At 39.1% G+C, this 17443-nt stretch overlaps 1 protein-coding gene across 9 annotated transcripts in view; it reads left to right on the top strand.

Moving 5' to 3' along the window:
- tbc1d5 (TBC1 domain family, member 5) overlaps positions 1–17443 on the top strand; it is a 771220-nt gene that overhangs the window by 670379 nt on the left and 83398 nt on the right. For all 9 annotated transcript variants that reach the window (XM_068011845.1, XM_068011853.1, XM_068011822.1 and 6 more), the window contains one exon: positions 10135–10234. In XM_068011845.1, the coding sequence (XP_067867946.1) occupies positions 10135–10234 (100 nt within the window). The remainder of the gene's footprint in view (positions 1–10134; positions 10235–17443) is intronic.

The raw sequence follows: 17443 nt of genomic DNA, 5'->3' as shown, positions 1-17443 counted from the left end.
TTCATAATAATGATGAGAAATCTCCAAGTTTGCCATAACAGAAAAAGTATGGGGGTTTGAGTGCTTTTTTTTCCATTTCATATTTTATAACATATACTGTTTGTCAAAAAATTGCAAAATGAGGACATTTCTAGAATTCAAAATTGATTTTGATACATTATAAATGTTGTATTTTATGTGGAAGAAAGGAATACAAAGATATGTCTATTCTGCCATTCAATTAAATCATGGCTAACCTGCATCTTAACTCCAGCTAACCACTTTTGTTTCGTATCCCTTAATACTTTTGCCTAAGAAAAATCTAAGATTCTCAGGAAAGTTTGAGTAACTCACCAAAAGGAAATTTGTCTTCATTTCTGTCCTTTGTTAGCAGGAACCATTTGCTTATCAAACAGTTTTGTTTAACTGTTAACTCTTTAATATAAAAACAGAAAATGCTAGAAATACTCAGCAGGTCAGGCTGAGAGGAACAGAGTTAACGGGGGGAATTTTATGGGCCCTGCAAGAGCGGAATGTGTGCCGTACAGCCATGGAACAAACATGGACAAAAGAGCTGAACTGAAGGTGACGTGAGAGTGACTGCCTTTGACATCAAGGCAGCATTTGACCGAGTATGGCATCAAGGAACTTTAGCAAAACTGGAGTCAATGGGAATCGGGGAATGCTCTTCACTGGTTGGATGTGATTGTTGGAGGTCAATCATCTCAGTCCCAGGACATCACTGCAGGAGTTCCTCAGGGTAGTGTCCTAGGCCCAAACATCGCCAGCTGCTTTATCAATAATCTTCCCTCCATCATAAGCTCAGAAGTGGGGATGTTCACTGATGATTGCACAGCGTTCAGCACCATTTGCGACTCCTCAGATACTGAAGTAGTCCGTGCCAATATGCAGCAAGACTTGGACAACATTCAGGCTCGGACCGATAAGTGGTAAATTAGATTCACACCACATAAGTACCAGGCATTGACTATCTCCAACAAGAGAGAATACAAGCATCTCCCCTTGACATTCAATGGCATTACCATCACAGAATCCACCCACTATCAACATCCTGGAGTTACCATTGACCAGAAACTGAACTGGACCAACCATATAAGTACCATGCAACAAGAGCAGGACAGAAACTGGGAATTCTGTTGGGAGTAACTAACCTCCTGGCACACAAAAACCTGTCCACAAGGCACACGTCAGGAGTTGCCTAGATGGGTGCCTCTCCAACAACACTCAAGAAGCTTGACACCATCCAGGACAAAGCAGGCTGCTTCATTGGCACCCCATCCACCACCTTCAACATTCACTTCCTCTACCACTGACGCACAGTGGCAGCAGTGTGTACCATCTACAAGATGCACGGCAGCAACTCACCAAGGCTCCTTCGAGAGCAACTTCCAAACCTGCGACCTCTACCACCTAGAAGGACAAGGGCAGCAGATGCAAGGGAACACCACCACCTGCAGGTTTCCCTCCAAGCCGCACACCATCCTGACTTGGAACTATATCGCCGTTCCTTCACTGTCGCTGGGTCAAAATCCTGGAACTCCCTTCCTAACAGCACTTTATGTGTACCTGCATCACGTGGGTTTCAGCAGTTCAAGAAGGCAGCTCACCAGCACCTTCTCAGGGACAATTAGGGATGGGAAATAAATGCTGACCTAGCCAGTGACACCCGCATCCCACAAAAGAATTTTAAAAAATTTAGCCTGCAGAAGTACCCACTTGGTCCTAGGGTTCGATACTTTATAATTAAAATATCTCTTGTTAATGTATAAATTTAGGACTAAATTATTAGATTACTAGAGAAAGAAAGTTATGATATAATTCTTTCTCATTCATCCTCTACATCAAAAGAATAGGCTGTCATCCTCAAGAAAATTGAAAAGTGCGCCATGCATTCAAGTTCTTTTTTTTCCCTGTCAATTTCTGTTCTTTTGCACCTGGAAAAAATTAATCCCCATTTTACTGTTTATCCTTTATTAACTCTAGGTTCATCATGCAGCTTATTACTTAATACCTATTAGTACTTTGTAAGTTCATTCAAGTAAGTGCTTGTAAATTTGTAGATTTCTTCAACATTGATATGTTGCAGTCTCAGTATTGATATTCTGTTATTAGACTGTAGTTACTTTCTTCAATACAAAGAGAAAATACTGCCGATGCTGGAAATTGGAAATATAAATAGCAAATGCTGGAAATACTCAACAGGCCAGGCAGCATCTGTGGAGAGATAAACAGAGTTAACATTTCATAAGAACTGAAAAAAATTACAGACGTAACAAATTTTAAACAAGTGCAGTTGCAAGGAAGGAGGGGAGGAATGTTAAAAAGGGAAGGTCTGTGATAGGATGAAAGGCAAGAGTGATTAAATGAACAGCATACTCATTGCCGGCAGATGTTATCTGGAAAAAATAGTAGCAGTGGTTATGGTCTGAAATTGATGAACTTGAGGTCAAGTCCGGAAGGCTGTAAAGTGTCTAATTGAAAGATGAGGTGCTATTCCCCAAGCTTCCATTGAGCTTCATAAGGACAGTATAGGAGGTTGAGGACAAAGTGAGAGTGGTACAAGGATTTAAAATGGCAAGCGACCAGAAGCTCAAGGTTAGGCTTGCGGACTGAACAAAGGTGCTCAGCAAAGCAAGCTCCCAAACTGCATTTGGTATCCCTGGCAAAGAGCAGACTGCATTGTGAGCAGTGCATACAACAGATTAAATAGAAACTTGTTACGACCAGGTGAGAAAGGGTTCTAGGGGCCCCTCTCAGCCTTCACCTGGTGTTACCATAGCAGGGTTTAATTTTCAACACATTGTGTTTTTAGCTCCCCCTTGATGAATCTTTGTTCAACGCTTTTCATCTATAAGTCAAAGAAACCAGCACAAACAGGCTTTCTTAGGTTTAACGAAAAGAAGGTTGAAATTTATTAAACTTAAACTCTAATTTGGTTAACACCTACAGATACACAACGCGCCCACGCTGGCATGCATACGCAATACACACATGCAGATAGAGACAGAACAGAGTAGAAGAAATAAAGTGGAAAGGTTTGAGGCAATCTCTGGAGAGGGTTTTTGTAACGGATCTTCGAGCTCACTGTAGAGTCCTTGCTTTTTGTTGGGGCCCAGTAGGCATAAATGGGTCATTTTCTGGTTGGCAAGATGTAATGAGTGATGTGCCACAGGGATCTGTGCTGGGGTCTCAACTTTTTACAATTTATATAAATGACTTAGATGAAGAGACCGAAGGTATGGTTGCTAAATTTGCTGATGACACAAAGATAGGTAGGAAAGTAACTTGTGAAGAGGACATAAGGATGCTCCAAAGGGATATAGATAGGTTAAGTGAGTGGGCAAAGACCTGGCAAATGGAGTATAATGTGGGAAATTGTCCACTTTGGCTGGAAGAATAAAAAAGAAGCATATTATCTAAATGTTGAGAGATTGCAGAGCTCTGAGATGCAGAGGGATTTTGGTGTCCTAGTGCATGAATCGCAAAAGGTTAGTATGCAGGTACAGCACGTAATGAGGCAAGCTAATAGAATATTATTGTTTATTGTGAGGGGAATTGAATACAAAAATAGGGAGGTTATGCTTCAGCTATACAGGGCATTGGTGAGACCACATCTGGAGTAAGTGCTGGTCTCCTTATTTAAGGGCGGATGTAAATGCGTTGGAGGCAGTACAGAAAAGGTTTACTAGACTAATACCTGGAATGGGCGGGCTGTCTTATGAGGAAAGATTGGACAGGCTAGGCTTGTATCCGCTGGAATTTGGAAGAGTAAGAGACGACTTGATTGAAATATATAAGATCTTGAGGGGTCTTCACAGGGTGGATGTGGAAAGGGTGTTTCCCCTTGTGGAAGAATCTAGAACTAGGGGTCACTGTTTAAAAATAAGGGGTCGCCCATTTAAGACAGTGGGTCGTGAGTCTTTGGAATTCTCTTCCTCAAAAGGCAGTGGAAGCAGAGTCTTTGAATATTTTTAAGGCAGAGGTAGATAGATTCTTGATGAGCAAGAGGTTAGAAGGTTATCGAGGGTAGGTGGAAATGTGGAGTAATCAGTTCAGCCATGAACTTATTGAATGGCGGAGCAGGCTCGAAGGGCCAAATGGCCGACTCCTTCTCCTAATTCGTATGTTCGTGTCCAAGGCTGGCAGCCCTTGTAACAGGCCTTCTCTTCTTCCCAGCAACAATTTGAAATGTAATGTCCAAATGGTGAAATTAATATGCCTCATTCTTGGCAGATGGGGGGGTGGGGGCCAGCATGACCCAGTAAATTGCTGTTTCACACTTTATTGAGTTTCTCATTCAGGATGTATGTCAATTAGTTTCCAACTAAAGATGTATACAGCTTTCACAGTGTAGGAAAGAAGTTATTTATTTGTAGTACACTTCCGTCGAGTTGAAGTGGGTGGGATCATGTCACGTTCCCGACCACACATTTCAGGGATTTAAACTCTCCCACCCGCATTCAAGTCCACTGCCTCTTGGCAGGTATAATTCTGTCCAGTGTTCTTGTAATTTTCATTTAGGTGAATGGTTATTGATTTTTTTTTTATTCATTCATGAGATGTGGGCGTCACTGGCCAGGCTAGCATTTATTGCCCATCCCTAATTGCCCTTGAGAAAGTGGTGGTGAGCTGAGTGGCTTGCTAGGCCATTTCAGAGGGCATGTAAGAGTCAACCACATTGCTGTGGGTCCAGAGTCACATGTAGGCAAGACCAGGTAAGGAAAGCAGATTTCCTTCCCTAAAGGACATTAGTGAACCAGATGGGTTTTTACAACAATCGACAATGGTTTCATGGCCATCATTAGACTAGCTTTTTAATTCCAGATTTATTAATTGAATTCAAATTCCACCTTCTGCTGTGGTGGGATTCAAACCCATGTCCCCAGAGCAATACCCTGGGTCTCTGGGTTACTAGTCCAGTGACAATACCACTACGCCACCGCCTCCCCATGAAATCTAAACTTTGCTCAAAGACCAAGATGGAGTATGCTGCGCAGAAGCAACTTAACATTCAGGAGATTGTTAATGAAACCTTATGGATCCGGCTTACTCTTCTCAACTGAAACTTTACAGAGATTGGAAAAAAAATCTCTGAGGGATACAAGAGGGATAGACCATGGAGCTGAGATATAAGAAGGCAGGTATAGAAAAAGGAAAAATAATGTTATATAAGAAAGAGAGCAAATGATGAATAGAAAATTGAAGTAAAGTATATAATGATGTAAAAATGTTAGCAAAAAAGGGAATGAATCAAAACAGAAGGAATAAGAATATGAAAAGTAACTTTTGATGAAAGATATACAATTATTGCTCATTCTCGTCCAGCATTTGCCACACCTCTCATCAGCCTCACCTTCGGGTGCAGCCATCAAGTTAGCATTAAGCAATGTCGCTACCAATGCATTAAATAATGTGCCATGGCCTTGGTATCCTTGCAGGTCTTACAGTCTGTTACAGGAGAAGTTGACAATTGCTACCGATACTTTTCTCATCAAGGGACTGTTTTTCTACTAAGTCCTCAATGGTCAGTAGTTTGCTGATAAAAGAGCAAGCTACATTTCCTGTAAGAGCAAGGAGAGAATGGAGCATATGTATGCTAAAGACTGCAGACTGTTGGTTGATGCTTCTTGTATGTCTGTTAGTGAATATGACTTATAAAGGTATTCCACACTGGGAATATAATCCAAATTTATATGTGGAGGCTGAACAAATTGGAAAAATTAGCCAATTACCATAAGTAGTCATTCTCTTTCTGCGATCAAGCTTCAAGCGCCATTTCTCAGTTTATAATCCAGAATGTTGAACTAGGTTCCTCCTTTAAGTCTTGGGAATCTTAAATTAGAGAAATTTACCAGAAACTCATGAGAAGTTGAAAGTTCTAACATCCAATTTAAAAACTACAACCTCTAACTGCCCCCATCCCTCCACCCCTGGGCCATGCTATTATTGTAATAGTGCAACATTGATTTCAGCTAGCAAAGAATTTAAGGACAATGTTAGAAGTTAGAGACAATATGGCCTAACTTTGATCAGTTGTTGTCTTATAGCTGAAAAGGTATATCACTACATGGTACTTATCAGAAAATACAATAAAGCATCTACTGGATGTAGAAAACATTTAGCTAGTTCATATTTTCCCTTTGCTCACAGTTCTTTATTGTCATGAACAAATAGTATAAACATACATTAGGTTTCACTTTCAGCATGATTAAATGTGTAGTTACTGTGAAAGGTCGGAACAGCATATTTTCTTGATCTGATGTGCTAACTGGGTTGTACTTAACATATTAAGATTGATGTGTTCAGTCTGTTAGTGCTTAAGATTTGTATGAAGCTAGATTTTTTTTCTCAGTCAGCTGTTATATCTTATGTAGTATAGCAATTTATAATTGTGGTCGAAATGTTTTATTTGTGGGATAGGATTATTTATTAGTTGTAATTACCTCATTGATATTCTGCACCTTTTCCACAACATTTCAAGAGATTCCATTTTTGGGGAATTTTTTTTTTTTGTAAATATATATGTGTTTAAAATTTGATTTGATTTTTTCCTCACCATTTTCGTTATAATAATGTTGGTAATTGATTTTCTACTTGCTGTTCATTGTACTGGGTGAAGATTTGAAGTGATTGGTTAAGGAAATTTTCTGCAAATCATTAGCTTCAGTCAATTGTCAAAGCTTCATTTCTATGACTGGACACTCTTGTGACATGCATTCCTCTGGGTAAATAGTCTTTACATAGCAAAGCAATAGGGCATTATATTGCTACGTTATTATAACTAATACAGATGGATGCACAAGTATATTTGTCTACCAGTCCATTTTATGTCATTTTCATACAGGCTTTTGCTGCTGCCTGCACTCACATGTCAGAATGCAGACAGATGAAACATTCTTGCAACAGTTGCAATTTAAGCACTACCAACAAAAGTTCCAATGTCAGTTCAAATGCTCCCAGGCCCATTCCTCCTTTTCCCCCTCTACGCTCCCAACTGTTCCTGCCAGCCAACCCCCTCCTTGATGATAATGCTTGCAACTACAAGCTAAATGTATATGCTAACTCACCACCCTATCGCCACTATGCATGCGTACTAGTCAGGCCCCACTAATCACGGAGCAACTCAATCAACTAACCCCATGATCTTTTTTGCTGACCACCCTGCAAAGCATGTTTATCTGCCACACCATTTCATTGACTGCTTGTCAATCACCCCACCCAAGATGAATGTATCCAGCAGAAAACCCTTACTGAATATCTTTAGGCGATTGCATGTTTTTCCTGAAGTAAGCCGATCATCCCCTCACCAATGAGTGGCATTACTACCCATTCTGCCATTGCTCCCCTGAATCCTGGTCAACAAATCTTGTCCCCCACTGCGGCTCCCCCCCCCCCCAAAAAAACCCCGGTTCAGAATTAAAAGGAGAAGAAGTATGGTCAGGGACTGAAGTGTGGGCGTGGTAGGAAGCAAAATGGCTAGTTCCAAGGCAACACAATAGGAGAGAAGGTGTAGGAGAAGCACGAATGATTGGGAAAGGGGAGAGGAAGGAAGATGCTGAGGGCTACATTTTCCCTCTAACTTTCCCGAAATGCAGCCTATAGCTAATGGTGTCCATACATCCGAAAATAAGACTGAGAAGGTAGATGGGGGCAGAGTGAAAGAAGCAAAAAGTGTTAAGGAGAATGGTACATCAGAGAACATAGAGAGAGAAGCAGAGAGACGGAGGGAAAACCAACAAAAATACATCAGAAACCAGGAATAGAGTAAGCGTATTCTCAGACTTAATGCATACAGCACCAGAGGAGATCAAGTAGTATTATATGCCCACACACACATTTGTTTTGATAATTGCATGATTTATTCAGGGTTGCTTCAAATTGGTAAATCAGTGTGGAGGTACAGCATGTAGATTTTACAATATTAAACTATCTTTATGTCTCCTTTGTGTCAGTAATACTACTTGTTTTAACTGGTACAACAAAAATTGTGCAAAATGAGATGTTTACTTGCAATCCTTTTTTTTTAAAAAAATGTAGCATTTATGCCAGTCTGCAAGGTTATTGTGCACCAGGAAACAATGTTTATGAAATATTTTAAATTACATTAAAAATGAACATATTTATACAAATTTCTACATTTATCCAATTTCATAGCGTAGGTTATTTAATTCACCTATCTATTCCAAGTGCTCCAGAATAGACCTGGTATGTGTGGATCATTGTTTTATGCAGCAGAGGACAGCTTTCTAAAGCAGAATTTGTAGAGGAACAAAATTTGCTACTGAGTTATGAATAATCCTACTCCTGTAAATGGAATATTGCCTGTTTCAGTTGGCTTGTCCTAATAAGCAAACAATGGAACAAAATTAAAAGTCTTAGGAATTTAACCAGGACATTTTTGGAAAACTGAAACAACTTAAAATAATGCTGATAGCCTTTCATTGGGAAGTTATTTTAGGTAATTGCTTCATGTTACAAAATCACTGGAGATTTTTTATTAAAACTAGAAAAAATAGAAAATGTGATTTACTAAATTTACACTAATTACTTGGAGAATCTCAATTTCATAACTGAATTAAATTCAGAATTAGAATATGAGAGCTCTCCTAATGGCTCACTGACAGCACATTATACTATTGTACTTTGGTCAGGAGCTGAGCACAGTGTCCAGCCTCTGTTCTGCTCTTGTAGCCACGATGTTGATGTAACTGGTCCAATTCAGCTTCTGGTTGAAGTGACTCCTAGGATGTTGATACCAAAGCAAAATACTGTGGATACTGGTAATCTGAAATGAAAACAAAAAATGCCGGAATACTCAGCAGGTTAGGCAGTATATTTGGAGAGAGAAATAGAGTTAACATTTCATGTTGAAGACCTTTGATCAGAACATGTCTCTGACATCCATGGCTATATTTGCCTCAGCGATGAATCCAGCCGTTTGAGTGTTTTCCCTTGAACCCCTTCATTGACTTTAGTTTTGCTGGAGTTCCTTGCTCTCGTTGTCAGCCAAATGCTGACTGATGTTGAGTGCAGCTACTCTCACCTCTTCTCTGGCATTCAGTTCCTGTGTCCATTTTGGGTCAAGGCTATGATGATGCCTTGAGCTGAGTAGTTCTGCTGGAACCCAGATTGAGTATCGATGAAGCTATCGGGTGAGTAGGTGTTGCTTGATGGCACTGTTGATGATTTTACTGATGATTGGGAGGAAGCTGATGGGACGATAATTGGATTGTTTAGATTTATCATTTTTATTGTGGATAGGACATTCGGGGTAATCCCCCACAACATCAGGCAGATGCCAGGGTCAAATCTGTACTGGAACAGCTTGGCTACCTCTACTGCACATGTCTTCACTAAGCTGCAATGCTGATTGGCCTGATAATCTTTAGTTGTGTTCCATGCATTCAACCACTTCTTAATGTCATATAGAACCAAGTTTTCTGGACCAAGATGGTAAGGACCATGGGAGTAGGCAGAGTAGGATCATATACTCAGCACTTTTGATTAAAGATGCTTGCAAACACATCAGCTTTGTCTCTTGGACTCACATGCTGGACTCCATTGTGGTTGAGGATTCTGGTGCTCCACCACCATGAACAGTGGTATTATAGTACTTGGAGAGTCCACAGTCAAATGACGAATTATCACAGAACAATTTTGCTTTTTGCCTTTCTAGCATTTTAAATGGTATCATCAGTTTGGTTTTGAGTTAGAACAGTGTTTGTATTGATACGGATTAAATAGGCTATCCAAATCATAGGTAGTTACTCCATCCTCAAATTATTTTCACAGCTCATTGGAATACTAAGTTATCTATGGAAACTTAAGTATGTAGTCTGTTGATTAAAGATCCAAACAAAATATTTCCAAACATTTCTCTGAAATCAGTAAGAAAGTGAATTTCCATAATACTATCCTCTAAACGTCTTAAATCGCTAAAACCAGTAACGCCAATATTGTGAAGAGGTTTAATTTAAAATCTATCCCCCTTAGCAATATTACTAAGTTTCTTTTAAGTATTGAAATCAAAATTAGTAAAGATCCAGAGCAACTTATTCTGGAGAGGTAAGAGTGCACCAGTGTAATAGCATGTTAACGATTTGTAAGAGTTCCATCTGTTTTTAAAAATTTCAGGAAGACGAATTGGAGGCACAGGTTTCATTTCTTCAAGGACAACTGAATGACCTCGAGGCAATGAGCAAATTCTGTGCTAAGATGATGAATGTACACATATGTAAGTATTGGTAGTATTATTCCTGGACAGAAAAACTTCTTATTGCACACAAAGCATATTGATGTTTACAATCAATGCACATATTTACTTATGCAATTGCTATTCCTCAGCAACTGCCACCTGTATTTGCACTCCATTATCTTTTTTTAAGTTAATCAATTATCACATCTCTCTAAGTGCTGTATTAGTTTTATACATAATTTAATCAACTGGCAAGTTAGGCACATCCAAGCTAAAATCCATCTGACAAAGCCCAGGCAGCTGAGTTTTATTCCCACTTGTATTACTTCCTCTGCTGGTTTATCTTGTTTCAACTTGTTGGATCTCAATTTTCCTGTTCTCATTGGTTACACCAAAAAGAGACGAAGTTCAACTGTAGCTTTAAGAACTTTATTGAAGTACTTAGTGGTTACATCATCAGCAAAGCGTACAACAACAACACCTGGGCTCTCCTCCCTCTTCCTCCATGCTTCTTCCCTGCCTGGGCGGGGAAATCAAGCCTTTCTTATAGTTCTTCTTACAAATCAGTGACACCGCCTTTATGTTCCCAATTGGTTTACAAACTCTGCAGTTTCTTGGTGTTAGAGCCTGATTGGGGCACTGCCTTGTCATCCTCTCCTCAAGCAGTTTCTTATTCCCCTATCTCCCTGGGAACATTGGGCTGATTATCATACAAAGGGTTAGTCTTCAACAGCTGCAGCTGTCCTGCTAGGTTTTAGCTGCTTAGTCTATTTCTACTGATAAGCTGTCCCTACAGCACTGAATAGGCTACTATGAATTTCTGATGAGCTGTCTGCTGAAGCTCTAAAGCTATGAAGTCATTACTGATAAGCTGTCTCTGCAGCTCCGAGGTTAGTTTGTTAGCAATACATGATTGATTAATTATTTCATCTTAAATGTCCCCATATTATTCTGTTCTTAAAAATTCTGTTCTCACAGTCCCCCCCTTTGATTCTTCAAAACACTTTAAAGAATCATTCCCTTTATCCCACCTAGGTGCCTTTAATGGTCTCTACTTGTTTAGAAACAGCCTTCAACACCTGGAGGAGTCACACTCAATACGTTGCCTGCTTGTGCCACAGAAGGGGCCCCCGAGAACTCTGTAAAATCATAAGTTTTGCAGGGGCTTCAGTTACTTGTTTACAACATGAAAGGTGGTACACTTGTACAATTACAATTTCATTTAAGCATCACTGTTACATAATCGATTGTACAAACATAATACAATTTCATTCTTAAAGTACATTGATCATTCATTAACTCATTTTAAGTATATATGAAAAGGTTATACAAGTACCCTTTTATGGCATAACTAATTGTCTCTCCTTTTATAGAGCAAGTTCGAACACCAATTGCTTTTCAGGTAGCTGTCCAACCTGTATTCATACATCCTCTTGCATCGCCTAATTAATTTCTTAAGTTGCCAAATTAAGTAGGTCACATATAACACCATGATACCCAAAACCACTATCAGGACATGGGAGATAATTCTAAACCAGGGGTGGATGTGCACATCTGACCCCCAGTTCCATAAGTCCTCCCACCAGGCAGAATCATTTATCTCGTCAATCTCATCTTGTAGCATCTTCGACTGTTGTCCCAGATTGTAGTACACTACAGCAATGACTTCTAGCTGCTGTCTCTCTTTACCCAAACATGTGGGCAATGGCTGAATAGTATATTCATATTCCTGGAGGTAATTTGTCAAATCCTCCTTAATACTTTCTGTCACAGTTATCGTTTCTGTCTTTTGTTTATGTATCTCTACCAACTCCATCTTCCCTACTCGGGTTGGTATTTGTGGGTTGAACCAAAATGTACTGTTGCTCACCGGACAAGTCCGTTTATGTCCATACTGGTACTTCTTCGCTGTGGTGGTTAAGCAATATCTCCCCTTTCCCATATAGGCCACATGGGTTGGCCCTGACAATGCTTTCCTAGTCTCCATGGTGCAATTTACAGTGGCATTAAATCCACATTTTGATTCTGCCATTTTATATATAGGATGAGGACATATGACCACCTGGTTTTCCAGACTACACTCATACAATGGACAATGTTGTTCCAATTACCTCTTTTCCAATTTCCACAACATTTCCATAACATAGTGTAATATATCATAGTATTTTATGTAATCTTTTCCCCTTATCACCTCTATATTTTCTATTTCATGTAATTGCATCCCTAACTTATCTCTCAGAATTACAGGTATTCCCAACACTACTCCAATACTCATAGATCCTGTATTTACACATTCCTGACCTTTCCGTACCTTAAATTTTCTGATTTGGCATCTGGTAATTTTATCATTTGTGTGACTAGCTAAGTCCTCCAACTGGGTGTCAATGATCCAAACTGGCACCTGTCCCGCATCAATTTGCCTCAAATTTTCTCAAATTTGTTCTAACATTCATGAACTGTATGTATCACATGCACTTTCATTATTTGAAATATCGTGGACCTCCTTTACCTTTTCTATGATATCATTAATAGTATGAGCATGACCTTCTAGTACTCTCATCAGTCCTGTAATTAGTTCAGTTGCTCTGTATGTAACAAATCACATTTTCTTCCATTCCCGGTATCTCTTTGCATACCAGGTGGTGTTTATTTTGGAGTCTGTCATTTGCTGTTGACTTTATATACCTTCATTTGGGACCAGTGTTTCTATCGGCCCTTCCCTTTTACCATTACTTTGTCTCCCACAACAGGCACCTTCGTCTGTTCCTCTTTCATGTCTGTTTCTATAGAATCTCCTGCCTCAGCTCATACAGTTGCCTGCACAGCTCCTTCACAAATCACCCTTCCTCTCATGGGTCCTACTTCCTTACTACCTGCTACGACATACCTTGGCAGTCTGATCACCCTTCCTGTCACCGTATTCGTCAAGTCCTTTCCTACTTTAGCTACACCACTCTGTCCCTTTTGTTCCTTTTTCAAAATATCCTTTACTAGCTGACTAAGAGTTCTAACATTCTGGTCCACATTTTCCAAATCTATAGTATTGACAATTGACGTTCCCGTATTAATCACTAAACTACGTTTATGTCTCTTTTCCTTTATTATTCCCTCATTACCAAATTCTTGTATTAGCAATTGTTACAGTAATACCTTGTACAACGTTTGGGTCTTAGGGCATCAGCCAGGTAGCTGGATATCTGAGATATTCAATATTACCGGTACCAACTCGAGCTTTATATTATCATATACAATTTTATTAGTTTTTATTATCGCAAGTCCATTTTCTGGTCCTGCAGTTAAGGCAGGGCAAGGGAGACCAGTCACTTGTGGCTGCTGGGTCGTAACCTTACTCGTCGGTAATTCGGATGTGGGGGTAACCGTGGGGGTTGGTGCTTCTTGTCTGTTTAATCTCACAACCTGGAATAGGAACTGTCCTTTTTTTATCTTAGATCTTTAATATCTTGCGCTAGGGGGAGTTCGAGGATTGTCTGCACTCACTTTTGCTCTGTCTCATGCTTTCCCTCTGTTATTACTATTCCCAAATAAGAAACCTTTTCCTTCATTATCTGTGCCATTTTCAGCTTAACTTTCACTCTGACCTTCTGGAGGAAGGTGGATTATTATAAAATCCCTGGGAGAGACACGTCCAGATGTACTGTTTGTCCCTTGAACGTAAACGCAAATTTATATTGACACTCTTGTGCCAACGGTATGGACCAGAACCCATTGCTAATGTCCAACACAGTAAACCACTGTTTTGTTATTTTCTAAAACTTTGATTGTCCTCTTAAATATCAGATAAATTTCCCTTTGAGTGCTTTAAATAACCACTCATATCAATTAAATTTTGTTTATTGATTCCAATTTCCTATGCCCAGACTTGGTATTTTTTGTACGTTAAAGACAGAAGTGCTGGCAACTATCTCTCCTTCTCAAGCACTTTGTCTCACTGATAAAGATGCTGTGACATTTGATGTCTGCAATTAAATTCTTAAATTCTCAAAGCTGCTGGATCTCCTGCTGTGGCATCAGTTCTCACATGGCCTTGGAACCTGCCGTCACCTGCTTAAAAAAAAACACAAAGAATCCATTGTGGCTCTGCCGCCGAGCCCAATGAGTTAATGTGTCCACTTATATCTGTCAATTTAGAAATTTAAAATTTAACAATGTCCAATATGTATAAATTTGACTCTCAGCAATGCAAAAAGCTGCAGCAGGGTTAAGTTCTTTGTTTGTCTCCAAGGGGGCGGAGCAAAATATTCTCAGCTTCGTCACTTTACAAAACCTTTTTTTCTGATCGAAAAGAACTACTCCACTTTAAACTTTTTTCAATCCTTTTGGTATCCTTAGGGTTTGAAAACAACAAAATCATTAGTAACATTCTCAACTTCAAAGGAAAGCATCTCCATCAGGAAAGACAGCATTTTAGATCAAACTGCAATTGTTTTCAAATTTTTAGCATCTTTTGTAAGAAGTTCCTAATGCCAGGATTTTTTTATAACAAAGATGATTCCAAATTCCAATTCACTGCAATAAATATTTAAAAACCAAAGCTGCCAATGTTATTTGAACGAGTCTTGTGTCCGGAACTGAAGACTCCTCCAAAACTTGACATAATAAACTTGAAAGTTCATTGTGGCCACAAATGAAATTTCCAGTTTTTCAACTTAGCAGGTCAATTAACCTTAATAGTATAAACTTAACTCAGACTTATTAATTTATAATACTTAACAACTACACAGAACAGAATAGCATGTGCTTTTTTTTTTAAAAGATTACGTAATTTTTCTTCTTTCTTCGGGCGCCTTTTCAAATGACTAATAAAACCAAAAGCTAAAGAAGAAGTTATTTAACATTCTTGTAACAAAAGATTTAACACCAGCTTCTTAAACAAACTTTAAACAGACAGAATCTTTCCCATATCTCCTTTGTTTATCCTTCTTTCCCTGAAACCAATATCCAATTCCTGACATTTGCTACTTAAATACAGTCAGTAAAATTATGTCTTTAATTTAAACTCCAAAAAAAAAGAACCGATTTTAAACTGGAACTCCAATTATAGCAGTATTTTAAACTTCAAATTGGATTTCTGCCAAACATCTTCAGACCTTCAAGGCTGAAGCTTATCTCTTACAAAATTGTTCATTGCCTCTTCACAGTTGCAAAACCAACTTTTAAAATAAAAATAAAACTTTAACTTAAAATATAATTCAATTTTATATCCCGTTCCTGGGTGTACAATCTTAAATTGAAATGAATACACTCAACAATCATTTTTCACACTCATTCAATTCCAAACAACTCAGAAAATTGATTCCTGTAATGGGTTATGAATTCAAAATACCAAATCTCTTTCAAATTCCCTGTCCCGATGTCAAGGAACACACACAGGTTCAACTAATTCACAACCAAAGCATGACTCAAGGTTCCCACAAAATATACACCTGTAAAAATAGAAAAAGTAACAGACTCATTCTTTCATCATTAAGGCCAGACAACAAAGAGTTAACGACAGTCAGTTCTACAGAACACAAGCTGTACATCCCAGGGACATTCAATTCATTCATGGAAGCTTCCAACATTCAAATCAAAGACACAGCAACTTATTTTTACTCTAAAAAATAGTCCTTTATGTCACTCTGCCATAAACTTTGTCATGGAGCCCTCTGGCCTTTAGCAGCCAAGGACCATTGGGTCCATTCTTTATCCTTACCCAAACTCTCTTTATATCTTCCAGGGACCACTGACCCATGGAGGTGCCATATTTTTGCCCAATTTCAGTGTACGTTTTAGCCAAATTAAACCATTGCTCTACATATTCTTTTAATTGCCGAAGTATTTCATCTTCGGGAACGTCAAGTGGGGCCCGCCCACCTTTGATGGTAGTTGGTAACTGTCGGTTGTCTTCGTTGGTCATTTTATCAATGCCGTAGGGTCGGTATAACCGGGTATTTCTACAGATAAACTCAAGCTGATGGAGCTTCCTTCGAAGCCCGTGGGCTGGTATTACGCCGAATCAGGCGCCTAAATATGAGGTTTCCGTCTTCCGTACTCCCCCCCGAATGGACTCGAGTTACTGAACAAAAAGGTTCGGGATCGCGTGGTGGAGTACCGAGCTTAGACAACGGCCGAGGACTTTTAAAACAAAGAGGAGTCCTTACCTCTGGGGCCCGATAACGGTCCGATGTCCAATGCTTTGGTCTCTATCCTCCAGCGATCCTGCCAACTACGCCAAGTTGTTGGATCTCAATTTTCCTGTTCTCATTGGTTACACCAAAAAGAGACGAAGTCTGACCGTAGCTTTAAGAAACTTTATTGAAGTACTTAGTGGTTACATCATCAGCAAAACGTACAACAACAACACTTGGGCTCTCCTCCCTCTTCCTCCGTGCTTCTTCCCTGCCTGGGCGGGGAAATCAAGCCTTTCTTATAGTTCTTCTTACAAATCAGTGACACCACCTTTATGTTCCCAATTGGTTTACAAACTCTGCAGTTTCTTGGTGTTAGGGCCTGATTGGGGCACTGCCTTGTCATCCTCTCCTCAAGCAGTTTCTTATTCCCCTATCTCCCTGGGAACGTTGGGCTGATTGTCATACAAAGGGTTAGTCTTCAACAGCTGCAGCTGTCCTGCTAGGTGTTAGCTGGTTAGTCTATTTCTACTGATAAGCTGTCCCTACAGCACTGAATAGGCTACTATGAATTTCTGATAAGCTGTCTGTTGAAGCTCTAAAGCTATGAAGTCATTACTGATAAGCTGTCTGTGCAGCTCCAAGGTTAGTTTGTTAGCAATACATGATTGATTAATTATTTCATCTTAAAAATCCCCATATTATTCTGTTCTTAAAAATTCTGTTCTCACAGCCGGGGAGTTTGAAAAGTGTTGTTACCTCATTGGTGGATTTCTCTTAATCAGAACACCAAATCCTGTAATCAATAACAAATCAAAATATATGTGAATTCAAGATTACATGAAGTTAAACTTCATAACCCTAAAAGCTCCTTTCAACGGTACAACTTTTGTTGGATTTCATGATATTAACACTCTGTTTTACTGATTCAATACCTTAAATATTGAATTTATTTTAGCTTCTTAAAGTTTTTTTTTGCTTAAAAACATGAAAACCTTTTTATTATACTTTGTTACTGAAATATTACTGCATCCTGAGAGGATTAAATCCACTTTATTTGGTTCCTTTAATTAATTCTAAATATTAGAATAATATTAGGGATTCATTAATTAGGGGAACA

Source organism: Heterodontus francisci, chromosome 2 (assembly GCF_036365525.1).
Source record: "Heterodontus francisci isolate sHetFra1 chromosome 2, sHetFra1.hap1, whole genome shotgun sequence".
Taxonomy (NCBI): Eukaryota; Metazoa; Chordata; class Chondrichthyes; order Heterodontiformes; family Heterodontidae; genus Heterodontus; species Heterodontus francisci.
Note: the sequence above shows the minus strand (reverse complement) of the source record. Positions and strands in the feature narration are given on the sequence as shown.